Consider the following 27,663-nt stretch of genomic DNA (forward strand, 5'->3'; position numbering starts at 1 on the left):
CTTGATTCATTGCAGAGCTACTCAGTGCTGTTTAAAGCTGTGGTAAACCTGTGACAGAGCAGAGAACAGTCAAGTCGTTGCAAGTTCCTTTATAAAGTTTCTTCGGTAGAAGGGTGTTTCAGGTAGACTTGGAAAAGCCTTGTTACCAGGTAGTCCAAGACTAGCATTTGCTCACTGAAGGGTCAAGGATGGTGATAATAGCAAGAAAGGTGTGTGTTTTGTTTGCCTTTTAATTATTTGAAGATTAAATACCGTATGTGAAATTCAAACCGATGTTTGCTGATGTTATGTTGCTGAAGATGTTCAGGTAAGTTGTGCTCCAACTGCAGTTACCCCTCCTATTTAGATACTCAAGAAGCCAGTTTGACACATTATTATTGGAAAAAATTATATTTTGGAAGAACTCACTACAGAAGGTGACAGAATTCCAAAAATCAAATTACATGAAAATATACATCGCAATTTTCTTTGTACATTAGGTGAGGAAAACTCTGAAGTAAAGGCAAAGAATATGAAGGGCCACAGGAAAGAGAAAAGGGAAAAGGAGGGAAACTATTTTTGATACCAAACCCAGAAGTTAGTCCTTTGAAAGCCTACAGATGTGCATGCTTGAACTCAACCTTGAGAAAAAAAAACAAAAAAACAAGCCTCCCCCACACACACCCCGCCCCACAAACAGGCAATGAGAAAGGCAGGAAAAAAAAAAGTCACCCACAGAAAGCAGTTCATTCCTATCTTGGACTAACTTAGTCAACTGAACTTCCAAATGAAAGCGCTTAAAACCCTTGGAAGTTAAAAATCCAGCAGGCTGCTCGAGGGTGCTCCATGGCCAGTTTTATTGCTATACCCAATTCAAGAAGTATGTGCAATTGGGTTTAAAAAAGGGGTGGGAAGGAAAAAAAAAAAAAGCACCTTTGAGACTACAAAGGTCATCATAAGAGAAAACACAAGCAATTGATAGCAAATCCTTTCAGGGTTTAATTAGGAAAATTTCAAGTTCTGATGGGGGAAATAAAAGGGAGCACATTTCCAAAAACCAGAAGAGAGATACTAAACTTTAATAAGCAAGAGATTTTAATTAAGCCTCAGTGGGTCAAAGGAAAATTAAAGCGGGGGGGTGGGAGAACAAAAAACAAAACCCAACTTTTTCCTAATTGGTTTTAGTTTGACATGCTTCACAAGTTGTTGTTTTGTTTTTGTTTTTAAACTGATAGGAAATAATTAATAGGGAGAGAAAAAACCTGCTAAAATCTTTAGAATTTACACAATTCTATTCCTAACTACAGACAGCATTATTTGGTACAATGTGTATTTGTGGATGTACATGAACAGTATATATATTATCCGGATCATGTTGTGCTATGTACACATCTTTACAATTCTTCCTGAAGGTTAAAGCAGTTCATTAGATTTCAAAATGCGTAATCATCTTGTGTTGGCACTTGTTAGGCTCTTGTCAGCATTGATAACTGGCATGTTTTATTGCAGCCCAGTTCCAGCCAGTGTTTGCCAACTTGTAACAACAGAAGTCCAGCAATAGGTGGGTAGAGTGCAGGAAAAAAACAGTGCCATGTTTCTCAATTGAAGACCTACAAAGAAATCACAGTTATTAAAATAAAACCCCTCATCATCCTCAATTATTTCAAAGATGTTAAATAGCGTTTCAAGCTCCAGGAAGATAATCATTACTTGTTCAAGAACTTTACATACCTCTAAACAGAAGACGCATAAATCCAAAATCATCACCTGAGAAAGACTTGGGTTAGTTCAGCACACTGTGTACCCAAGCTCAACTGTCAGACTTTCAGGCTCCCGTTACTCGTGTTGCTTGTCAAGTGCATATACAGCGTGTAGACGTTTGATTATTCACACATACAGCTAAACACTTGTAGATTTATCATTGAAACTTCTGTGCGTCACTTACTGTGAATGATGGATGCTGCTGCAACAGCAAAGTGCAGCACAGAATGGCACAGCAGTGCTTCCGTAAGCAGTAACACCACTGCTACCAAGTCACCGTGCTTGTTTGAAACTGGCCAAATGGCCCCTTCTCATCCAACTCATTGCCCATCACTCACTTAGGAGGAGTCACCAGGACTTAGAAAAGCTTTTGCCTTCCAAAAAAGCAACACAGCCAATTACTTAAATATTTGTCATGAGCATTGTTTCACTACGGCCAAGTTTAACATGGCAACAGAGCTGAGGTTAGTTGAGGATACTCTGGAGCGTTACTCACAGTTACTCCCTTTCTCCACAACAGAAAAGACTGCCAGCCGCATTAACAATTCTTACACTCTAGTTACAGGCAGTCATATAGGACATTCGGTTCCTTTGCTCAGCCTTGTGATCAATATTAAGCACTTTCATGCTTTCTCTATATTGGAGAAAGTTCCATTCAATCAAGGCATTTCTGCAGAGAAGAGATCGTGCAGTACTAGTTTGGCACAGGTGGAGCTTTCCGCCGCCATTTTTACAAAAGTCTAAAAAACTAATTGTTTCCTGTACCACCTTGGTGAAGAAAAACTAACTAGCAGGGGCATTTACTAAGCTGTTCTAGTTAGACAGTAAAATCCCTTTAAACTACATCGAGTGCTATGTTTTCACACCCCCCCGCCAAGTTTTGTATGCTGAAGTTAACTACTACATTTTTGTATGCTGAAGTTAACTACTACATATGGTTTTGGGCTTCTCCAGCCAAACGGGTCTGAGTAGTTTATTTGCCAAACCAACCATTAAGAAAGGGCAGCTCCAACATGAAACTGTTTTGCTTTGAAAAGCAAGAGTGGGAAATTATTAGCTAGCTGAGGAAGTTTTTCCTTGGCATAGCAAGATAAAGTGACCAAAGGCCAGATATTTAAGGGCCCTGTTTTAATACAGAGGTTTCTACAAGAGCTTATTGTGTGGGAAAAAAAATCCCATTAAAACTAGGATGGGATTGTTCAAATTAGAGTAAGTATCTTGAGTCAGGAGCTCATTTTTAACAGGGTGGCGTAAAGTATAAATATCACGCCAGCTACTCTCAGGTCAAAACTTGTCCAGGCTCTCAGATATGCTACAGTTCAGTTTCCAAGCAGAATATACCTGTTCTTCTGAAGTCTTCCCCAGTAAAAAAGTTTTTTGGGCTGCTGAAGAGAACACCACCTCTTTCTTGATATTACTGATGGGATATTCTACACTTGATCCTTCTGATATGCTAGTATACTTTCTATTAAAATTCCCAAAGATACCTGAAGCAATCCTTTCCAAATGGTTCCTAACAATCTCACTGAAGTCTTATTTAAAACCTACATACAACACCAACATCTGCAAGATAAACTCCATATATATATACACACACACACTTGAGATAGCAAGACAGGATGCTTACAAGATTCAAACAAGTGTTCTTCACAATGAACATGAAAGAATGATTATTTCCTTCTATTACAGCTCTAGTAACCCTTAAGCACTATTAATAAAGCAGGATGGATGCTGACAAAGAGAATTTCAGTTTCTGAGCAGCACAAATGCAAGAGTACCAGAGAAGTTCTCCAATCTTGACAGAAGAGACTGTTACTGCACTTGAAAATTCTTTTATTCTTTAGTATGACATATAGCCAAGGAACTCTACTGAGACCATGCAGCTGAGATGAAAGATTGTTTGGTTGGGGTGTTTTTTGCTTTTGAGGAAAAAAAAAAATAGTTCACTTAGGCAGGAAATTCTCAGCTCAGGTAATTGACTTGTCTTTAGAAGGATACTTACCCTGAAAAAAGTGAAGCTACTAGCTGCTGAATAAGTGTCACTCAAAAGCAGTTTCTTGGCTTTTTCTTACACAGCGGGCAACTTTTCTTTTAAATTCTCCATTTCTGTCTTCTCTCCATTCTTTCTGTAATTGAATAGACAGCTTTCAGGCGTCAGTCCCATAATAGTATACAAGTTCTAGGAAGACTCTTGGTGGTTTTAGGTATTAGCTATCTAGTCAACATCTAAATTTGCTTACAATCATTGAGCTAGTCACTGAAAACCTGTGACATTCAGGAGTTTTGAAAGCTTGCTCTGGGTTTCTATGCAAGCTGCTCACAAGATGCAGCCTTTCCCCCTCAGATTGCAGGCATTCTCCAAGACTAACCCAGTGGCTACCAATATTTCACAATGCCTAGGCCGAAATCTTTTTACTTCAGTCTGCAAAGTAGCAGCAAACTCCAACTGTAGACCACAAGCTATTGTTATGGGTTAGAGAAAATGACTGTAACCGCAGTGATGAGAAAAAGGTACACAGCTACTGTGAAGACAGTAATTATTCTGTGATTTTTAGGACCGTTTCAACTCCCTATCAAGCTAACCAGGACACTCCAGGATACAAATACAGAAGTCGCAGCATTCAGAAAAAGCACAGCACTGTCCTTAGAAAGAAAACACCTCCTAGTTAGACGTGGCTGCAAGATATTGGCTCCGTGAGGAAGACCTCAACGGCACACCTATGGGGATAGTCTGTGACAGGCATTTGATTTCAGAACTGCACAGATGAAGAACCAAGATAAAGATGAACAGGAAGATAGGCAAGGGGTAAGTCTGTACCCAAAGATGTGCACACTATGGCATCACCAAAACCCACAGGAAAAAGCAGAGCCAGTTTTAAGTCTTTCCTCAGATGGAAGCATAGGAGCATCATATACTGTGACTCAGGCTGACATGTTGGGTACTGGCAAGGAAGCAGTGGGATAATACGAAGAACCCCTTATTTAATGAAGTAAGTTCTACAGTTCTTAGTTTTTGATATAAGAAATATATTCTTCCTGCAGAGGTGGGGCAAGTAGTTAAAAAGCCCCACACGCTCTTTTACCTGAAGCAACATAGCACACAACACCACTTTTTCACCCCCTACTTTGAATGAAGGTTGTGGCACATTTGAGCAAGAGAAGGTTCAGATAACTGGTATATCTGAATATTCACAACCTCCAAGCTCACCTCCTTAGTAAGCACATTGGAAAGCCCAGCATGTCTTATCTTTCCAGGGAAAGCACAAATAAGGCTACTAATTAATTTGTTCTTTTTCAGCAATTAATACAGCATTTGGTTCCTTGGATTGGGACCTAGAACACAAGATGGCTTAAGGCCAAGCAAAGCAGTGAATTTGTGCCCTCCTAGCTTCAGATTTATTTTTTGTTTCTGCCTTTTATATTTGTAGTTCTATGAAGCAAATGTTCAGAACTGAACAGCAAAGTTTCCAATTTGACAGCAACCTCTCCAAAGCTCTTCTTTTAGGTCATGAACTGTTCTATCTGCTTCTCACAACATCTATTCCAGCCCTCGTCCCTCATTTTTCTCCCACTCCAAGAGACAGTACTCCAACATGCATAGTTCATTTTTCCAGGAAGTGGGTATATCCCCTGCTCCTATACGCTGCGAACTGCCTGTAACACCTTATTCTCTAGGCTTACTTAAAACTAGAAGTTAATGAAAGCAGACAAAGTATCTTTTAGAACTACCAAATACTGTTGCTGCAGTAAACTCGTACTTCGTGAACCAAGTAGAAGATGTCTCAAGAGCAGCTCAGAATAAAGCACGAGCTGGTGATTCTTCATTACCCTGATGAGTATGTTCTGATTAATATGAAGAGGATGCAACCTACAATCCAACAGCAGATGCTAAGCTGCTCAAAGCAGCGCATTAAATTTAAAAGCTACATGGAACATCTAATACCACAGTCAGAAAAAAGTGACTAACATCGAAAGGTTACATCAGTGATACCCCAGTACTGTCTTCACAGTTGGATTTAAGTTTTTGTTCTTTCAAGTTAGGCTAGAAAATGCTGTGTTTTCTTAAGACACTTTCACCCTTTACCCTAAGGTTTAGCTAAACAAATACATAGTTTTCTAGCTAGCATATCTCTCTGAAAAGAAAAAAAAAAAAAAAGACCCACAAGAAAATCACTCTGAAGTGGCTGGCAGAGAGTGGGGCACACTACAGAAAGATTAAAAAGCTTGTGAGAAGCTGGGGAGGTGACAGACATAGCTAGAGGTATCAGCTTTCTTCAGTGTTAGGTCTGCTACATTCAACATGCATGAGTCTAAACTGAGGAATTCTAATTGTACTTTTAGCATTTCATTAATAACTTGCTCCTTCCAGTGCTCTCAGGTTTGCCATCAGAAAACACCTATGTTTCCTGGGTATTTGTTTCCACCAGTAACGTGACACAAGAAGGGGAGGTCTGACACTCAAAAGAATGTTAATAAAGGGAATTCTTCAGTACAACTTTTTGTGTTTATTTTTGGGTTTTTTTTCCCCCCCATTAAGTTTGTTCCACATAAGACTATTGCCATGATTTTTTAGCAGAGCTCATTGACCTTTGCAAATGCTAACAGCATAGCAGATCACAGGCTTCAGGAAACTAAACTCCCACCCACTTTGGGAAGGTATAGCTAGCTTGACAGAGCAGGTTAACATGCTTCTAGAAAACTTCGCATCTTCTGATTGCCAGCTCCCTTTTCCTCACTACCTCAGTTAAAAGACCTAGAAATTCTCTTTCATGAGAGAATATCATGTATTAGTCACTGCTGAGCTGCAATTCTAGAGTAATTCAAAGGAATGCATGTTGGTGTATCTCAGATGAATGGGACCTGAAGTCTGTCCTCTTACTCTCCTCAGAACTGAGGAATTTTTCCCCTCCCCAGCACAAATAGTTATTAGTCTAAACCCTATTCTGCACAGCTCTTGTAGAGAGCCGACAGCTGTGTTTCTACACTCACACAGAAGAGGCCATGCTCCACAAACACTATGCTGCATGGAACACTTGTGTGTCACTTATGAGGGAATCTTTACGGCAGATTCACCCTGGTCTTCAACTATAAGACAGGCTATTCTTCCTCACTCCTTAGCCAGTGGTTCTAGTCTGGGACAATGCTTCCTCCAGAGCTGAAGGCCGGATGCCTGGTGAAACTTTCCAAGTACATTCTTAAAGCACAGACCTACACAGTGAAACCTACTGCTTTAATCCATGACCCAGGAAGACTGCTGTAGAAAAGTGAATGCAAGAAGTCACAACATAATTATACTGAGGGACCTCAGCACATTCTCCTCCTTCCATTCCAATCAATAAGTCTGGTAACAGCTTATATAATTTCAAAGGCAAAAATTTTTGCTGCATTATAGTAATAACATAGCAGGAATCAAGAAAGGTTCTAGAATATGTTAACTTTTGCAGCTAAACTTAATGGCAGTTGTAACTGCTACGTGTATATAGCTACACAGGATTTTACAGCCAGGCTTCCTTGAATTTTTTTAAGGCTAAAGGAGCTGAAGTTTATCCATTAAGTACCTCTTGTACAAGTTATTTACTATAAACAAATGCATTACTGCATGGGAGAAATTAAACCACTGCCTATGAAATTTGACAGCATCTTTCCCTTTCAATCTGCAAGAAGTTTCACAGGGCTAACTAGTAATTCTGTTTTACAGCATGACTACTTTTCCCAACAAAAAGGTAGCCTTGGCCTGTGATATAAGAAGTTCTTCCAAAAGTTATTCTACTGTTTGTCAAACTAAAAGCAAAACTCCATCACAAGTTTAGGTTTCTACACTGAAGATAATTGGCAGACCAAGAAAAATCTTACCGCTGCATCAACATTAGCAGGAGAATCACCATTGGGATCTGCCAGCATAGAAATAACACTAATCATTATAGTTTCCACTGTGTGAATGGGAAGCCAGCGTTCCTCAGGTTTTTCATAGCCATATTTGTCTTCTCCAGGCTCATGAAGAATTGAAATGCAGACATCACCATTCTTGTCAACTACAAAATAGAACAAGGCATATTTCAGTAATGAACAACATGCTGGCATTTCTTCAGAATAGTTAGGGAACTGTTCATCTTCACTCCAGCTAGTCGGAAAATGCATTGAAGATGCTTTACAAGAAAACAAAGTAATTAACTATTACAGAACACAATCCGTAATAAATACGGCTTGGTGGAAGTCCGTTATGCCTGGACTTCTGGCAGAGAGGAAAAGCTTAATTCTAACATCGTTGCATGTTGCAACTTTCAAGACCATTTCCACAGGCTTCCACTAAAGCTTTCTCTGTTGAAGTTCAAGATAGACATTGACTATTTTCCACAGCAACAGCTGGATATTACTGTAATATATTGGAATATTATTTGAGCTGCTGGAATTAGAAACTGCCTGACAAGTACTCTGATATTTCCAACCCGAAACTAACACAGCATCAAAATTGTCTCTCTGTCCTTATTATGGGAGCATTGTGCTGGACTCCTCCCAGCTTTCAACATCTACCACTTTAATAATGACTTTAGAAACTGAAGAGCATTCCTCCATCCCAGTAAAAGCCTTATTCCACTTTATTTTACGTTCCCACCTATGTCCAGCTGTCCCTAAGTAAGCAAAACATTAGGAGGGATCTTATTTGGCTGGACTAAAAGATGCTGTTATTTCCTTTCACGCTTCACTGGAGGAGGACAACCTTGGCCTTCTATATTGAACTGCCAGATTAATACTAAGATGAAGTACTTGAAGGTACAACAAAAGGCAGTCAAGTTTCTCCTCAGACCGGAATTTTACACGTAGGAAAAAAAGAGTCCCTGAACAGTCACCAAGAATTCAAGAAGCTACTTCCAGTAGCTTCTGAAAATACTTTAGGAGCAGTCTCTCAGAGCACCACTATTAAAAACTCTGCTATGGTTATTACTTCTTCATGAAGTGAAGATGGCAAAGTAAATGCAGAGTTTCATATTTCTAACATGAACAGAAATGTATCCATTTGTCTTCATCGCATTTTAGTTCTCAACTGCAAAAAGAAATTGAAACTTTGACATTTCTTACCATTTGGATGCCAGATTTCTGTGATGAATTTCATTTTTGGCGGCCTCAGTGGATAGTCTTTTGGAAAAGTAAGATGAGCCTTGAAAACACCACCTTCACTGGGGAATCAAAAATATCTTAGTAGAGTTTCTTGTAAGCTTATGCTGAAGACTGGAACTTACTGATGTATCAAAAGCTTTAAGTTTACTCCTCACACAGCTTAACATCGTGTTACTAATTATCAGTACCATCATTTCCATATGCAATTCAGAGAGTTTCTAGATTGAGAAGATACTTTCACATGACACTGCCAGTTCCCCAACACTGTATCTTTTTTAGAATGATATTCCAGAGGGGAAAAACCATACACCACCACTCCCCACCCCTCACCCTCCCCCTGGAAAAAAAAAATTGCTGAGGAATTCGCTATCTGGTATTACAACTTACATTTTCCCTCCCAGTACATTTATTAACAGCAAAAAAAAAATATTGCCAATAATTCCCCTTCTCAAATACAGCCCAGCAGCTACCTGTTTATTTTCCTCCTTTAGACACCTCAGTCCTAATTTCTTTATATTCACTGCAGCAGTGAGCCTCAGTGAAAAGTTACAGAAAGCTTTGTGGTTGTGTCTACAGCATTACTTTGAAAAAAGATTTCCAAAACTACCTCTTCAACACTAAGCTACAAGGCCTCAGACACAACAGTGAGGTGTTCTGCATTAGTTACCCACTGAAATAGAAAACAATAATAAACAAGAGACATCCAGTTTTTATGTGGAGTTACAGGCCTGTATTTAACTAAGGTAACAGTGTATTGTTGCTTTTTTCCTCTCAATTACTAGGTTTCAGTATCTGGGAATAGTCCCTTTTGAAAAATGTGAAGCCTGTATTAAATGGAAAGCCTTACAGATGGAATACTTCACTGTAACATTTGTCCTGTTACTGCCATTTCTTGTAATTGAAGTTTGTAACAAAATTTGAAGTTGCAAAGACAGAGAATACAAAAACTGGAATATAACCTCCAAAGAAGGTGGCACAAGATGTGCAGTATGACTACTCAGTAGCCATGCAGACAAAAGAACTGGTGTAGAACACACAAACCTGTTCAGTGCAGGGGTTTGGTTGGGTTTTTTTGTTGTTTTTTGCTTTTTTCCCCAGTATTTGTAAAGGAGTAGGAGCCAGCATCCAAAGCCCACAGGCTACTGAGAAAATAACAAATTCTACCACCACTAACCAAAGATGTGAAGTTCTACCAAGTGTCTCAAAAAAAACCCCACAACACCAAAAAACCCTAAAAATCACTACATTTAAGTGACTTGGCTCTTAAAGTAAAGCAGCTGAGGGGATCTGAACCCCAAATGAATCATTCATTTTCCATGCTTTTTAGACGAGGCAGGCAGTTTCCAAAGTATCCTTGATCCTGGGAAGAACAAGAATTCCAGAAACACTGGCTATTTTAACATCCGTATTAGTCAAGACAAAGGAGAGTTAGATTACATTTATTGATACCCCAAACCAGTTAAGTCCTTGCTTTCAAAGTTAAAAAGTTCTTCTTTCCCTTCTTAAAGGAGCAGATCATAAAGCTCCTAGGCTGTATGATTGCCCCTCACCAACTAAGTATAAATACAGCTCTTTAAATGGATACACATTAGAAAACAGCTAATGAAGTACAACCGTCAATTAAGGGAGATCAGTGCCATTTTTAGCAATATTCCTGATAAAGGGGTCTCTCAGTAGAGTCATGCACTGAGTCTGAAGTCTTTTTCGGTAAACTCAGAATAAATAAAGTGGGACCAGGAATGAGACTAAAGGTTGACGATTTTGAACCACCTGGTTAAGTTAAAATATTATGTTCTACTGTCACCATGAAATGGACCAGGGAGGATTCAGAATAACACTACTTTGAAAAGCAGCAACTAAGAACTGGAATAGAAGAGAGCTTTTGTCTAAAAAGCCTCAAAACAAGCTCAGCACCTTACTGAAGTGGGGGAAAAATGCTATTGCAATTTTTAACATATAATAAGAGGTTCAATTATAATCAGTATTTCTTTACTGACAGTATTTATGAAGTGGCCATGAGAATATAATGGAGCCACTACAAAATTGTTCTAAAGAGGTCAACAGAAGTTGGAGAATTCATCTCATTCGAGACTCAAGAATCTTAAGGTAGAGAGCTTGAGAAGCAAAGCAATTCAATTACTCCCCTTAAGTACTTATTCAGAAGTCTGCAGACAGAGACATACAACTTCATGATGGAACTAAAATTGACCTCAGGTAAATGTCACTAGGCTTTCTGTATCAGTAATTTACCCCTGGAACAGCTTAATGAAGGAGAACAGAGTTCGTCTTCAAGAGCTACACTTTAAACTAACCTCTTCTGGGCACAGAGCCTTCTCCCAGGAGCTAGAATAAATGATCATTCATATAACCTCTATGAGAAAGAAATTGTTCTCTCAGTTAGCCAGAGCTTCTTTTTTTTTTTTTTTTAAAATAAAACAAAACCCAAACCACGTGGCACGTGCCAGAGTGCTTCAGGTATACAGCAATGCAAAAAACAGAGAACTTAGAAGTCCAGGAAAAGAAGTTACTGTATGAACTGCATAGTTTTGTGTTCAAATGTTAATTTAAAAACCTGGTCCTCGGGATAAAGATGCAAGCTTTTTGAAGCCCATTGTGCAAGGTTTGCCAACAATTCAATTCAACACTGAGGTACTCTAGGTCATGCTAGGTAGTTCTCCCATCTCAAACTGACAAATAGTGGATTATACCTGCCTTAAACACATAGGAAAACAGAAGCTCCCTCCAAGTACAGCCTATTCTTTTTCTACACAAGTACAGAGGGATCAGTGGTGCGTTTTCCCAGGGGAGCAAAGCAGTTTAGAACTTCTATATAGCAAATTCAGCTATTTACAGGTATTTTACTAGCAGTAGAACAGCATTACCTAACTTAGTCAGTATGAAGATTTAGGTTAACTTCTACTCACTCAGACCAAACTATAACTAGTAAATCCAAGTTCACTTAAGTTTCTGTATAAGTATCAGTACTTACTATAGTGTATCTGGAGGACCAATAATAAGGACTTCCCATCGATAAAGATCATTGTCATCTATTAAGCCCGCTGAAAAGCCTTCCACTGGATTTTTGTTGAGCTCTGTGTAGAAAAAAGAATTTAATAGTGACTTTAGGTGTCTGATATGCATTCGCTGGTTTTGCTCATGCCTCTATACGTGACCAAAAAAAAATCCCATAACTTTCAGTGATTTGGCGCCTACTGATGGGATTCACAGCCTGGATGAGAATCCTCAGCTCCCTACCACATACACCAGCATGCTGACAGAGCTGAGACCCATAGTCTGACTCTAAAACTATCTAAAGCACACGATGAGCAGAAGGGCTAAAATAATTCAGAACTGCAGGACATGGTCTCCTAAACTAGGTACCATACCAATAGGTGTGTGTGTAAGTCAGAAAACAGATTTTCTACTAATAAAAAGGCCATACTGGTTTATAAGAACCCTGTGGAGCCAGATTAAATTAAAGTCTACCTTTAACTCTAGAAAATGTTAACAGAATAACAAAGTGACACAATGTTTTATTTGAAACTAACATCCTGCTTCCCTTAAGTGATTTTTTTTCAGAATCTGAAAACATTTGAGACCCGTGCCCAGCGCATTCTGGAGATAATGATTTACTATATTCTGAACTGCTAGAAGAGAGCATAGAAAACAAACTGTTATGCTATTTAGCTTTTGAGGTTTTTATTATTTTTTCTTTTGTTTCACTGTTTCATCCACTTCTGACAAGCAATACGGGATTCTAAGTTCATAGGCTACTGCATATAGTTACTGTCAGATAGAAAGCTTATATGGAAACAGCTGTGCAGAAGTTAGACCTAGATGTAGACTCCACTGAGTTTCTGTTTGCAGCTTGCTCCAGGGAAAAGCATAAAATTTGGAAATAAACACCTCAAATCTATTCTACCTAAAATTCAACTTGGGGGGAAGGGGGTAGAACATCTCTTAATCAACAGCTTTGGGTCAAAAACTAATTTAAATGCCATATTGACACCAAAGTGAAATTCTTGACCCAGCATTTCCAACAGTACATACAAAGTCCTGATGTATCTTGGGTATTTAGGATAGGGGAAGGTGAGAAAAAGCTGTTCCTTCAACAGATCGGTAGTTTCCAGATTAAGCTAGGGACTTTTTGTTTTGTTTTACAATTGCTAATGCACTTATTTTAAATCCTGTCAGACATTATACAGCCCTCATTATTATATTCCACAGTACAGTAAATCTACATGTTCCTTCTTTGTAAACCCAGTAGCTGTATTTTGTCTTGATTTCTAGGCATTACAGACTTAAGTTCAGAGGTCCTTGTAATGCCCTCAGGTACATGCAGAAGAACTTCAGGTGAGAACCTCATACCTTTACAGAGAAAAGGCTACCATTAAGTCCAAACTGATTTGCAGACACTGTTTGCCAGTTAAGTTCTTAACTATTTAAAGCATCGTTAAAAAAATGCAAAAAGAATCAACTCAAGCACTAGACAGAACAGTCCCAGTCCACATGGGAAAAAAAGCTCTCAGCTCACATGAAGGATAAAAGTCCTGAAGAGGTAGATAGCAGGAATACTGACTGACTTTGGCCATTGGTAATTCAGAGTCAAATTTATCCACACAGATGACTCAATCTTAAAATCCCAAGAAACGTATTGGAAGGGCTTTTCTTAGAAGCTACTCAGCAGGGGTTTAGTTAACAGATGAGGTCAACCACTCACCCTTCAAGTCACAGGACACAGACTTCGGTATTGAACCAAATCAGGTTTTTTTCAAGACAATGCAAGGTAATATCGCAGGCTATTTAACCAAGATGCAAGCTTCAAAAACCAAAAAGCTATAGCACAACCACACCTCCACTAAGCAGACCAGTTTTCAGCCTCTGGCATCAGTGAAACTTTGTGGAAACAGCTGCGTGAGCTTGAGTAAGAGTTCTCTTTAATTTTAGGTGAAGGGGCCAGAAAGACTAGGTAAGAGTCTCACATGAAGTGAGGATTTGCCAGTCTCTTACTACCTCCCTACTACAGGCATTTCTCCAGCATCAGATATTAGAAGTTTCACCACATTAATAGTTGAATATAACCTGCTTTTTTATAAAATCCTGCATGAAAAAAATTGTTTATTGCTTGTGCAAAAAAGCCACCTGTGTTCAGGACACTTAAGTCATCCTTTCGGATATTATATTGGTATTGTAATAAAGAACATCCAGCATAACTACAGAAGTCAACAGAAAGAGTGCAAATATTAGATTTGATTATCCCACCTTAATACTTTCAAACCTGAATTTACGCCTCAAAAACGTAAGTTCCCTCATTTCTGCATTTCCACAGGGAGAAAACGGTTTATGTGAAGTTCCGTGTAAACTGTTAGAACTCAAGCTGCTCACATTTAGCTTCCTTACTGTTTGCTAGTAACCACTTCCCAGTGATAAGACTGAACAAGCCAGCTAGAAGACAAGACTCGGGAAAATTCAGCATGCTTCTCTATCTAAACATGCCGCACTATTTTTGAGTCCAACATACACCTTTTCTTCTCTATTTCTTCATTTGTGCTATTTCCATTTCTTCTTACATCTGCCTCAGCCTCCAAAAAACTTTTTTTTTTTTTAATCCTTAAGTCCTTTGAAACATTTTTCATGTATTTGTTCCCAATTAAAGACAGCTCTTACACTCTGACTCCTTCCTAAGGCCTTGCAGCACTATATTGCAAGAGATCTTGTGAGAAGCAATAATACTGCTGGATGCCAACTCTTGTAATACAGAAAATCTGTAAACTGTACAAAGGGGACAGCCATTGACAAAAATCTCCAGTTACAGCAGTTATAGAAATTTGCTTAGTGGATGCTGCCTATAAAGCAAATTATGTTATTTCTTTTACAGGAGGTGGCATCAGTCTCTACTTGTAAGACGTTCTCACTTTCCTTCCCTAGCAGCAATATTGGAGCATAGTTCAAATAGCCACTGCTTGCACAAATACTTTGAGGTAAAACAATGGATATAAGCTCAGGCACCCTCTCCACTAGAGGTATGTAGAATTACCGTAGGCAAGTTAATCTGGATGGAAGAGCTCTTTTTATTTATGCTAAACTGAATGTCAACTAATGGCTGGTTGGAAGACAAAAAAGGAAATGTCAGGAAAGTTTTGCACTGGGACATGAAAAACATCCTCCTTGGCTGCTTTACCATGGATAGCTGAGAGCTGCTACTCATTAAAACTTGCAAACACTGAAGCCTAGGGTTTGTTTGGTTTTGATTTCCCCCCGCCCAAAATATGCGGCCAATGCTGCATATCAGAAGAGTTAACAAGTAGTACCACCAATCTCTTCATGAGTTGAGACTCACACACTAGTGAGATCCATGCACCAAAATCCCAAATGAATAGCAATGCCACTCTGGCAAGAGAGGAGTGTGCACACGCACACGGCTCACAGTCGCAGAGTCAGCTGCTAGGCAGAGGGATCTCTGCCCACCAGTCACAGCCTCTGGTGACACCGACACTGCACTCAAGAAAATGAGACACCTGTTCCCTGCGTCTGTCATTTCCTCCCAGCTACAGCAGTTAACTACTTGCAGCCTGAACAAGAGTTTTCCTAGACAAACACATGGAAGGTGAGAATGCTTCATAAAACAAAGGATTCAATTCCCTTCCCCAGCCGGGGAGAGGGAACAGGCCCTTGGTGCAGGTCCTCTACAAAGTCCTGTTGAAGAGCTGGCCTACAAGTCCTGGAAAAGCAGAGAAGTCAGACACCTATGAAGAAGTGAATCCCTCCACGTTATTTTTTCAGCACTGAGTTTTCCTTTGAGATTTCTTGTTTAGCTAAAGCTATCCTGTACTTTTTAAACATAAATGAGTATTTCAGCACACTTCCGTCATGTCCATGCCTTAATAAGTGAAATTTACTTGCTACGATATATTACACACTCTGGCTTAGTCTTTCTGCCAATAATTTATGCATTTCTCTACATTGTTTAATATAATAGAAATCCTTTATCCCAGAGGAAAAACAAAAAAGGTCTTACATTGAGTCTAGAAGCAGTTTCAGGTAGATCCTTCCCAGCTGAAGCAGCAGCTGACAGCCAAAGCAGCACAAGCCTGGAGAGCCGCCAAGCAGCAACGTACTGGGGAAAGAATCTTGTGGCTGCTTATAAATTAGGCATCCAGTCCCTTTAACCCCAGCCCCGAACCAATACCTGATTTGGGAGGTGAGGAAGACTACAGGCTCATAATCCAATAGATTTAAGTCCAGAACAGACTTTGATGTCCAATGCCTTGCCTCCCACATGATCTGTCGGCACAACCCATTGCTCCTTTAGTGGCTTAGCTCTTGTTAAAGCAGAACTAAGTTACCATTGCCTTAAACTTGAGCCAGCACAGTACCATAAGCTGTACTTCCAGTTTCAGTGTTTAGTTGACACCAAGCTACTGATGTTCCCACTCTCAGTAAAAATGCCTTTATGTAAGCCAAGAGACTTTCACCAATCCAAAAGCAAAACAGCATCAACAAAAATGACTAAGCAGAAAGAGCCCCATGGCTACATGCAGCAGCTATGTACGGCATCTAAACTTTTCAGCTTGATGTTTCACCCAGCCAGCCACTGCATATGAACACTTCAGAGTATTTTAAGCTACGCAACAGTACAAAGCTTTCAAAAATATAAGCTTCCACATTATGTTTAACAGTAGCCTCTTTAGCAAGTTACACATTGGTTGAGTTTTATGCAGCCCGTGGATTGAGTCCAGCACAAAACCAGAGAGCAGACAGCCCAAGTCCTAGCTGAGGCTTCTGGAGAAGGCATCTAGTGACTTACATACAGGTCCCAGAACAAGCAGGTTGTATCACAGCTTTACACTTCCTATACATTAGGCTTGTTTTTTCTTGGTTGCTTTTTGTGAGTCTTAGCACTAGTCCGGGAGCTTCCAACAACTGTACAGACTGAAAAACCTTGTTCTAGACTTTTTACATACCCCAAGCTGTGACTTCTATGTAGTTTATTACTTAACTGAGATCAGCTATGATTTCCAAGACTTTCCTTTCTGCCTGCAGACCCAGCTCTAAGTCTCTGATTCTAGAAGATTAGGGCTGAGACAATGATAAAGTAACATGATCTCCTTGCACAGATGTGTTACCAGAACTCTCCATATTATCTACTTTCATCATGTTCTGTCTTGCTCCACAAGCTCATCCAAGAAGTTCAGACAAAACATAGCATGAGATACACACACACTTCTGGTAGCCACTTTGGCAGTGACAAATAATACAGCAATTAAGACAGGACAGTCTTAGTCTCAGAAGGACACTGTCATTTTGGAGTAAGACTGAAAAAATAAAGACAGACCTGTCTTAAGAAGCGTCTGGCAACTAACTAATTTCCAGTGCGCTATGCATCACCCCCTGTTGATAAGGGCAGCATCACAGATTTCTACAAATCTATTGCTCCTCTCAGTTCAGAGAGTTTGTAGGGAGGGTTGTATAGTTAGCATTAACAGGCAAGTTGCTCACAGAAGTGATCTCAGATCAGTGCTACACAGCTTCATGCACCAACACACTTTGCTTGCCATCTCCTCAGCTCTAGCTGTACAGCCTTTCAAGGACTTGCACAGTGAAGCAGTTTTTGGGAGGATGGAGGACAAGGTTGGGGGTTTCTTTTTTGATTTTTGGTTTTAATCCTGATCAACTTCCTAGCCAGGGCTACAGCTCAGCTGTGCAAACAAGAGGACAGCAGCACCAGCCCAAAGGGAAGAGGCAGAAGCTCCTATAACCACCACTACAGATCTGTGAATTAAGGTTATAGTACCAAAGAAACTTGACTAGATAGAAACTGGAATTATTTTACTAGTAAGGTGTCGTGTTATTCTAGACAAGCCAAGAATTAAGTTTCTTGATTGTGTGTGTTCTGTAGCTCCATGTTCTACATGAATTGTGGCATACCTGAAGACAGACAATTGAAAGTTCAGGTTAGCTATTTAGTTGAAAATTGACTCTTAACACACCAACCAGAAGCTTGCATGTCTTTGGTACTGTCTTGGTTCTTTAGGAGTTCCCCATAGGCCTCTAAGTCCATGGAGATGGCCACCAACAGACATTGTCAAAGCTACTTTAGACATTGAACTCAACTTCTAGGTGATAAAGCCAGCTCTCTCTCACAGTCTCCGTTAGACCACAGATATCCAGCTACCCATGCGACCTGGCAATCCAGTTTACTCAGCCCATGATCTGTTCCCGTGCACCATTTTACTGAAGAGTTGTGATGACAGGCAAGAACAGAGATGACCTGTTTTGAGACATTTTCTTTCCATAGCACTCTTCACACATAGAGGCCTTCTGTGTACACACACTCAGACCAGTCCCTTCCCAACATCCCACACTTACTGTACACAGAAGGAAGCGCGTTCCCCCTCCCTCTGATGCGTTTGCCAAAAAGCAAACGTCTGCAACTGGGTAACTTAAGCCACTGTGGAGCACAGTGTGCCTACTAAGCCAACAAGTCTTTTCTCTCAAGATGAAGGTGGTGTTCCAGTTACTTTCCTGTGCAAATCAGTTTCCACAAAACACTGGAAATACAAAACATACTGATGAAAACCGTTTAATTCCATAGTATCTGTAAAGTTTTGAAGTAGTTATACTTCCAGAATTAAGGTTCTCAGCAGTAAATTTAGAACATACATTCAACTTAATAGCAATCATGTATTTTTGGTAGACATTGAGATAAACTGTTACCTGAAGAGCCCTCTTTGGCTAGACTCCTTGAAGCATGCTGTATATCCCAACACATCGGAATCTAACACAGTTACATTACCCAGGTTAAAATGGAGGTTGAACAGGTCTGTTAAAAAATTGGTTTCTAGTAAGGTCTGAATTTTGGGGGAAACGGTATGAGGAAGGAAAGAACAATGGTAGTCAAAGAATTGAAGAACCCCCCATTCTGAAGTCCACACCTGAAAGGAAGCAAGTATCTCATCAGGAAACATTCAGCAGTTTGCCCATAAACAGTCAACTGCAGCACAGGGCCACATTAATCTATCACACCCAGTACAACAGAAACTCCACCTTCTTTCCCCCCCACTGCCTTGAGTGTTCAATGCATGCTTCCACTCTTAAAAGCGAGACAAGTGTTAGGCAGGTACATTCATCTGCCTGTATCTGAAACTGTCACACTCAGCAGCATTCAATAGAGATCTTATCAGGATAAGTAGTTCCTGAGACTCCGTGATTATCTCATCCCAAAGCAGATGTCAAAAACAGGTCAGATGAATTACACTCAACAGGTACTTATTTCTCTCACCTACAAAGGAGCCTACGGAGCTTCAGATGTCTACTGCATATAACTACTAGAATTTGGCAAGACAAGTGTTATCCTAGGTGCCAGCTGTGTTACTGTAGTTGAGTTTAACATGGACAGCAGGAAAAGTTAATTAACTTCTTAACAGCTGTTTGCAAATTAAAGCTACAAAAAATTCTATCCAAGTATCTTCTGAGCAGTCATATACACATCAGTAATGAACCAGCACTGTTGAACAGAGCTAAGAGCTCTTGGACGTGTGTGGCTTACATATAAGAATAGAACACGATTCTAGGAAATCCACTAGAAAGTCTGTATCACAAGACTATGCCATAGGGAGATGTCAACATCTGAAGAGCTCATCAGGAGCTTTCTTCATCATATGCATAAGTTGTTGTGCAAGTCAAGGACACTTTTCCAGCTTGTATTCTCTCTTGCTTATAATATGAATAACAGGTTTGCATATCCTAATTTGAACTACATTGTTATTCAGAATTGTTTTCAGACATTTCTCTAAGTGACTCCTGACAGCACCACCTTTTATATCAGCACCAAGTGCAGGCCAACTAAAAATACCAGCCAGTTTGACACACTAAGTAATGCGATGACTGCATGGAAGTAGGTTTCTCTTAACTAACAAGTCACATACAGAAAGTATGTATGTGAAAACCTTTGCAGAGGGTTTCTATCAAAAAAAAATATTTACTGTTGTTCCAAACCTGCACAAGCACTGCTAACATTCATACCCAGGAGAGCAGTTATTTTTATGGAATCCTATTTCATTTAGATTCCTATACTTAGTGTTGTTACAAGGCCTGGATATCTGATCTCTGTTCCAGCCGATATGCCTTGGACCTGAGAATAGGAAGGAGAAGCAAACATGAATGCTTACATTTGCAGGGTGGCCTATAACTTAGGCCTACTAGATTCTGTAAGTGAAAGATCTTGACAAGACCAGTCTACTGACAGATATCCACACACCACTGAAAACTGAAGCACAGAGCAGGTGCAACATGGTGATAGCACAGGCTGACATGTGAAGTGTTACCCGGATTCTGTTCCCATACATTGGGACAAGCAGCAGACTGTGTGAGTTTTGAGAGTCACATGCCCTCTTCCTCACCCAAGCCACCTGCTCTTCTTTCTCCAGGCACCTAAACTGCACACTCGTTTTAGTATTTGGTTAGTTTATACTTTCAGAACAGCAGACACCTTTCGGTTCAGTTGCACTTCGTTAGAACCCAATCCTTATGCTGGAAACAAAATGCTGTATTTTATTTTATTTAATGCTTCCATACTATTCTACACCAAGACTCGAAGCTTACTTCTGCAGAATACCCCACATGCTTAAAGACTTAAAAAAAACCCCAGCTTACAGGTAGCAAAAAAGAACACCTAGATCAAAACAGCAGTTGCATTAAACACACTAGAAGAAGAAAATTTAGCAGAATGTCTATTTGAGGCAAACAAGTTTTACCTACGAAGTTCACTTATTTTCAAACTGTTTAGAACAGGGCTTTGAGGGAAGGAAAAAAAAAAAAACACACAACTTGTACCAATACTAACCACAAAGGGGATCAAGCAATGCTATCTCAGTTCAATATGCATGTACTGTTCCAAGTCTTCCTTTGCATTAACAAAAAAAAAAAGAAATTGTAGATACAGAAGAGTGAAGGCAGCATCGGTTATAATTACAACATGTGGTTTTATTTGAGGACTATTCACTCTACTTGATTTATCCCAGATCAGTTTCTCTTACACCAAAAAGAGATATTTATAGCAAAACAACAAATCCTTACAGTTTACATCTCTGCAGCAGATAGCTCTTTAATACCAGAGTTGGAATCACTATCAATCACACAAGGCAAGATATTTTAGTGGGGTTTGGGTGATTTAACACCTCCAAATAAAGATCTTATCAATAAAGCAGAAATACTTCTAATGAAAGTATTTTCCCAATAGGTATTAATTTGCTCCTTATTTCACAGGGCGTCCAGCAGCATTCTCCCATTCCACCATTCTCTAACAGAACAGAGCAAAGTTACTTTACTGACAAATCCAGGTATGTCCATACTTCAGTGTAACTTACCACACCTTGTTTGGGGGGAGCAGAGGAGGAAAGAACTCATCATTTACGGTAAACTTGGTTCTTTCTCCAAAAGATTAGTAAGCACATCTAGCCAGAGCCCACTGGCTGTGACTGTAGCTGCCCCATCAAGGGGTAAGCTTATGAAGCAGGTTGTTATTGCTTCATCCTGTTCAAGCAAGTGGTTGAGTCATCAGGCTCCCCCCATTCTGAGGTTTAGCTAAACCCCACTTTCCAGAACTGCCAGCATCCCTGAATTTTTGCTCTTGTGACTGCTTTCATAAATACTGTTTTCTTTGAAGAGGCAGAGTTCAGCTTATTTCTGCAAGAGGAACATTTGAAAAACTAACACATGCAGCTAGTAAAGTTTGCCACAAGTCACATCCATTATGTTATTTGCAGTGCAACAGAAATTCAGGCGGCTTGTACTGCTCAGACTCTAGTCACTCTAACAAGACATGTGTTTTAGCAGTGATATTATCTATAAAGTCAGCATGAGCAAGGTAGCTTTGATGCTTCTGTCAACACATCCTCACAAGAAACAGGATTATCTTATTTGCTATAGTGGGGCAAGCGTGTTGAGTGGTACACACATGCTGTATCTAAGCATCCCCAAAAGCATCACAGCAACCAAGACTGATGGTTATCTAAAAATATAAGAGTCCTTTAAAAAAAAAATGGGGTGTGTGTCTGTTACAGCATTTTAAGTGATACTGAAGTTAAGTTTGACACATGTGGGACCTTGGAGTCTTAAATATTCAGGATAATACAGAATATTACTGGTCATACAAACAAACCTCTCCAAGGAAGCTAACAGCCAGACCAGCATCAGCTTAATGGTTCAGATCAGTGACCTCAAATGATTATCTTGTATACAAACTTACTGTAAGCCAGTAAATAGCCAGTACTAAATTGTAAACAGAGGCTTCTTATACCACCAGCCACCCAAGAGATATGCCATCTCAGCTTCAATCTATAGAGTGAGCTTAATTCCATAATTCCCTCAGAATTCACTACTCAAATATTTTAAAGTCAATCCTATATAGTCACCAGAAATTCAACTAGCTCAACATTACACTGCAAGATTTTTCCACACAAGGAAGTTAAAATTGTTGAACTGTCACATTAAGTATTTAATGCAGTTTCCCAACTTGTTGATTTTTAATTACACATTTTTACTTTGAAATAGGAGCTGTATACACTTTAATTTGAAATAATGCCATGTTTCAGAACAATATTACTGTGGGGTTTTTGCATCCCAAGTTGGAGAGTATTTACAACACAATACAACCTCAGACTACAAGGGCATGGTTACTCCTCTGTTGTCAGTGATCCATGTTTATGTTAAAGAGGACTTGCACTTCTGGTTCCACTGTGCACTACTGATTTAACTGCATCCCCCCTACATGATTTTGCTGGATGAACTAGACAAGTCTGCCTACTCTAACAAGTCTCTGTGTCAGCAAGGATTTGGCAGAAAGATGAAATAAAAGCATTCAGAGAAATGCCTCAGTTGGCAAAACCCTTGGACTTGACAGCTCTGGAGATTGGAAGAGGAGCTTTACACTCCTAGTTGTCTCCTGACTCCTTTTAAAGAGCATAAAGTTTTGGGGCTGTACAGAGAACACAGTTTATCCTCCCCGCACCTCCCTTGGGGGGTGAACTCTCTAATCTAGGGCTATACCAATCTATGTACATGCTGTTGACTTTTTGGCAGTTCAGAGGCACTTCATTCTTTTAGTTTTTCCTACACCTTATCCATAAGAGGAAATGGATAGGTCATGCTTCTATTTCACATTATTACCAATCCACAACAAAGTGCCTTTCTCCTTCAAAAAAAAAAGAGAGCATCTATAAGAACAAATATATTCATTGAATTTTAAGAGATTTCCAGAAGTTGCTAGATCTTACAATTAAGTTAATATACAAACAAGACATTTAGCTTCACAGATACCCATAGAGGGGAACCTCCCTTCAGCTCAAGCTAGTTAGACTAGTGCTCTAACTGGCTTTGGTAGTCACAGATTCCCATTCATCAGTTCCTTTAAACAGTTAAAAAAAAAGAAAATAAATAAAAACTACCCAAAGTTCTGACTACCTTGCTTTGAACTGTTCTTGTGCCTAAATGGAGGCAAGCACATGTCAATATAAAAACAGCTACAATACTAATTCCCTGGTGATATAGCTCAATATTTCATTAGGAAATGCGCTGTGAAGTTACTTAGTATCGGGGGGCAGGTAGGGGGCAACAAAATAAAAAAAAAAACAACCCACATCTACCTTGAAGTTATATTTTGTGACTGTCATTGAATATCCCTTCTCCTAGAGCATTACCAGCACCCAGAACATGCCACGTAAATTGAAAAGCATGTTATATATACAGTGCTGTGGTCCTAGCTACCTGCTCAAGTTACAATACAAGCCAGCTTGCTCCAGAAGAAATAGAAGTCTGTCTTTATACACTTATTGGAGCAACCTGGGATTATGTTGTCAAGTTTCATTCCGTGTTTTGACCAGACCCTTGGTTTTAAGTCTTAGTGACAACCAAGACGACTTACCAGTTGACCTTCACTTTAACAAAGTCTTCAAGAATCAAAACAACTCATTAAAGTGCTACATGCCATAGACACTTGTTTTCCCCCACAACGATTCTATTAAGAGCCAAAGCATACGGGAGACAAAACAGGTAACTGTTCTGAGAACTACTGTTTTACATTCCTTTCTCCTCCTGTCATTTTTATTCTTTTTTTTCCCCCCCTCTTGGCATCAAGAAGAGCCATCCAGGGTCTCACCCGCTAAAAAGATTTCTATATTCCTCAACTGCCTCACCATTATATAGGTTTCAGATTCCCCCTTCAACCCCCCCCCTCCACTTCTGGATGTCCTGCTCCAAGTCTAACAGCTCCAACTTCAGATCTCTTGTGCTTCAATAATGCTAGTTTGACAAGTGAGTGATCTAGAGCAATTTAAACTCGTTTAGATCACTAACTCATATCCACTGCCTGTTCACTGTCCTTCAAAACCCAACCACTAGGTACAATCCAATGACTCACCACACTTGATTTAACACAAAAGCTGCATGTAGCAGAAGGACTGAAGTATCAGCCCCACCAGGGGAAAGAATACCACAATGTCGATTTTTGTTTTGAGGTAGAACAAGTAGCATGGGTGTAAACAAAGGGACATATCAGAGCAGCCGAGACTTGGAAGAAGACAGTGAGCAGTAGGGAAGGAAGATCAGACATCATGAAGCTCAGTCTCTGCATTGTGACTTCAAGTAGCCTGCCATCAGAAAAAGCAGTGTCAGAGTCCAGTTTCAGCTCAGTTCAGATGTTACTTAGGTTATCACGTGTGGAAGAAACTATGTTCTTTCTCAGGTCAGTTACTCAATACGGGACTTCTGAAGAGTTCAGGACTCTTCTTCAGAACTCCCCACACACTTAAGTATGCACACTCACAATCACTTTTAATATGGTTTCAATTCTTTTTTTAATAGATGAAAAGGGATACCAAAGGCACTAATATTATTTAAAACATAAAAAACCCACAAAGGAGTTGTACGTTACATGCAAATGGTTGCTGTACTTGAGTCAGTACAGTTGAATCAGTAGCAGTAACAGGGGCAACTGGAAAAGCACACCAGTTTTTACCATTACACCTAAAGCCTTCAGAAAAGAGTGAGCAGAGAGGTAAACAGAAGTTAACCCACAAATCTAACAGTCTACAAGTCTACTTACATATCCAACCAGCCTGGGCTTACAGAAGACCTCACAAGAGAAGAAAAAACCCCTACACAACAGAAGCTGACAGCTATTGCTTATTATCGAGAGGATTCAGCTAAATGTCAAGCTTTCTTTCATGAAGCACAATTAGTTGGTTAAAAGAGAAATTCCAGACAGCTAGAGAACTATATTAGGTTACCAAACGCTCATTTTTATCACGTTAGAGAGCAACTACTCTACACCATTACTTCCCTAGAGGGATCAATTATAGGAAAGAGAAGCTTTGCATCAAATCCGGACTGGAGCTCCTGTAGTAAGCCTATACCTAGTGTTATTAGCATATCCGAACACGTAGACACCTCACTGAATGTCAGTAACAATTTCAGTAGTTACTAGGGCATTAAGAGGCACATGCTTATGTTCAGGTGTCCAGCTGCAGTATGTATGAGATTATTTTTTTTAAATAATGTCACCTTAAAGGCATAAGAAAAAAATAAATCCAGTAGTAATAGTTAAATACATTGAAGTTTCCTCAAACTTATAATCAACTAAAACCAGAAGATAGTGCTGGAGATGCAACCAAACACATCATCTAGCTTGCTACACCTGGTTATGCAACTTCACCTCCTTACTGCTAACAGTGTTGTTTTCCACCCTTACGCTTTCAAAGACATTACCAAAGTCTCAGGCCAAAAATCCTCCTCCAGGAATTTTTCTGTGCCACTCAGTGACCCCATCCCTCTGTGCGGCTACTCAGTAAACTTCAGCCAGCGCTGTATTTGCCTGAGTCTAGGTACATCTAGCACAAATTTCCTTATCTGTGTATGAAGAAATTTTTACATAACTGACGAAAAAGGCAATCAGATTCGCCCAAGGTGCCGAGCAGACCCGTGCGTTTTCTCTGAGGGGACGACTTTACCCCGGCCGCAGAAACCCAGCGGGCAGAGGACGCGGAGACACATGTGGGAGCGGGGGGCGGGCGCGGCGACCGGCTCCTCGCCGCACCCGCCCGGCTCGTTTCTCTTTAAATCTGGCAGCCAGCGACACATGGAGCTGCATTGTGCGCCCCGCCGCCCGGGCGGCCCCGCGCATGCGCCGCGCCGGGCCGGGCCAGGTCCCCTCGGCGGCGGCCCAGGCCGGGCCCGCGCGCACGGCCCCCCGCCCGCCCGGGGACAAAGGGAGGGGGCGCGGCGACAACGGGCGACGCGGAGCCGAGCTGCCAGCCAGCCCGCTCCCCCTCCGCCGCGCTCCCGCCGCTCCGGCCCTTCCCGTCCCCGGGCCCAGGATCGAACTCCTCCTCTCCTGCACCCGTCCCGCCCCCGGCGGACCCCCCTCGCCCCTCCCTGCCGCCCCCCCACCCGCAACGGGCAGCCCCGCTTCCGCCCCCCCCCACGCCCCGGTGCTGCCCGGTCCTCTCCGCCCCGTCAGCGTCCGCAGAGCCTCCGGCTCTTCTCCCGACAACAAAGGGGGGAAGCGGCCTCCCCCTCCCGATCCCCCCTCCCCGGCGCAGGGCACGGGAGGTGAGGGGGGAGCCGGGGAGGGGAGGCGGGACGGGAGCACCTCAGGTCCCCGCGGGAAGGTGTGCGTGGTCGGGGGACTCACCCCGCGCCTCAAGCGCCGCTTCCAGCGGCAGGCAGATGGGGAACGGGGGCGAACCCTCCCTTCCTCCACTTCTTTTCTCTGCCTGACAAACATCTCCTCACACCACGGACACTTCCCCGCCCGGGCTGCAGGCAGGAAAGCTCCGGCTGCCTTCTACCCCCCCCTCCCCCCCATCCCCAGGGAGACAGGGCCGCAAGAGAGATCGTGGAGGACACGCAAGCAGGGCCACTGCCAACCCACCCCCCCCGTCACCAACCACCACCACTTCCCTGACGGGACGGGGGCAGCGGAGGAAACGCTCCCCCCCGCCATGACGGCCCTCCGCACCCCTCCCCCCGGCTCCCCTGGCAGCGATCGCCAGGCAGGCTCCCCCTCCCCCCCTCGGCCTAGTTCCCTCAGCTCCCGGCTGGGCAGGAGAGCGGCGACGGAGAGGGGGGGGGGGCCGTAATCTCCCCTTCCCTCACACACCCCGCCGGCCGCCCGCCCGCCCGCCCCCTCCCCTGGCCCGGCGCCCCTTCCCCCACCGCAGGCCCCGTCCCCTCAGAGGCCGACCCTCACTCCCCCCGCGGCGGATCGCCTCCCTCCCCGCCGCCGACCCCCAGCCGGGCTACCTGCTAGTTGTCTCCGCAGTAGCAAGGCGGACTGGAGCTCCGTCATTCTCCCCCTCTCTGCCCGGGGAGGGAGTCCCAGCGGCGGCGGGGACGGTGCGGCTCCTGGTGCTGCGAGCGCCCGAGGCGGTGGCGAGTGGCCCTCAGCCTGCCCGCACCGCGCCCCGCGGGGGTCTGGCTCCGCGCCGGCCGCCGCCACAGCACGCAGGGTCCCTGGCAGGGGCGAGCGGCCGTGGCTCCGTGCCGCCCTCCTCCTCCTCCTCACCGCCGCCACCTCCTCCTCCCCCCGCCCGCCAGGAATTTCACTGCACTCCGGGCCGCGGCGCGCAGGCGCACTCTCGACCGGCCGCCGGCCCTTCCGCGCCGCCATCTTGAGAGAGGACACGGGGGCTGGGAGGCGGGGCGAGCCCTTCTTCGGCCGCCATGTTGAGAAGGTCCTTCCTTTTTCCCCTCGCTTTTAAAGCCCTAGCTTGCAAGGAGCGAGGGAGAGAGCTACTGCTGAGGAGGGCT

At 42.0% G+C, this 27,663-nt stretch overlaps 1 protein-coding gene across 1 annotated transcript; it reads right to left on the minus strand.

Moving 5' to 3' along the window:
• Positions 1-371: 371 nt before the first annotated feature.
• Positions 372-27,538, minus strand: UBE2G1 (ubiquitin conjugating enzyme E2 G1). The gene is made up of 6 exons (XM_054208233.1): positions 27,157-27,538; positions 11,846-11,948; positions 8,818-8,915; positions 7,594-7,772; positions 3,743-3,866; positions 372-1,589 (listed from the first exon to the last, which is right to left on the minus strand). The coding sequence occupies exons 1-5, from the start codon at positions 27,521-27,523 to the stop codon at positions 3,780-3,782; spliced, it is 834 nt and encodes a 277-aa protein (XP_054064208.1). The 5' UTR covers positions 27,524-27,538; the 3' UTR covers positions 372-1,589; positions 3,743-3,779.
• Between the last annotated feature and the right edge of the window lie 125 nt (positions 27,539-27,663).

This window comes from Rissa tridactyla, chromosome 7, assembly GCF_028500815.1.
Source record: "Rissa tridactyla isolate bRisTri1 chromosome 7, bRisTri1.patW.cur.20221130, whole genome shotgun sequence".
In the NCBI taxonomy this organism is placed as follows: Eukaryota; Metazoa; Chordata; class Aves; order Charadriiformes; family Laridae; genus Rissa; species Rissa tridactyla.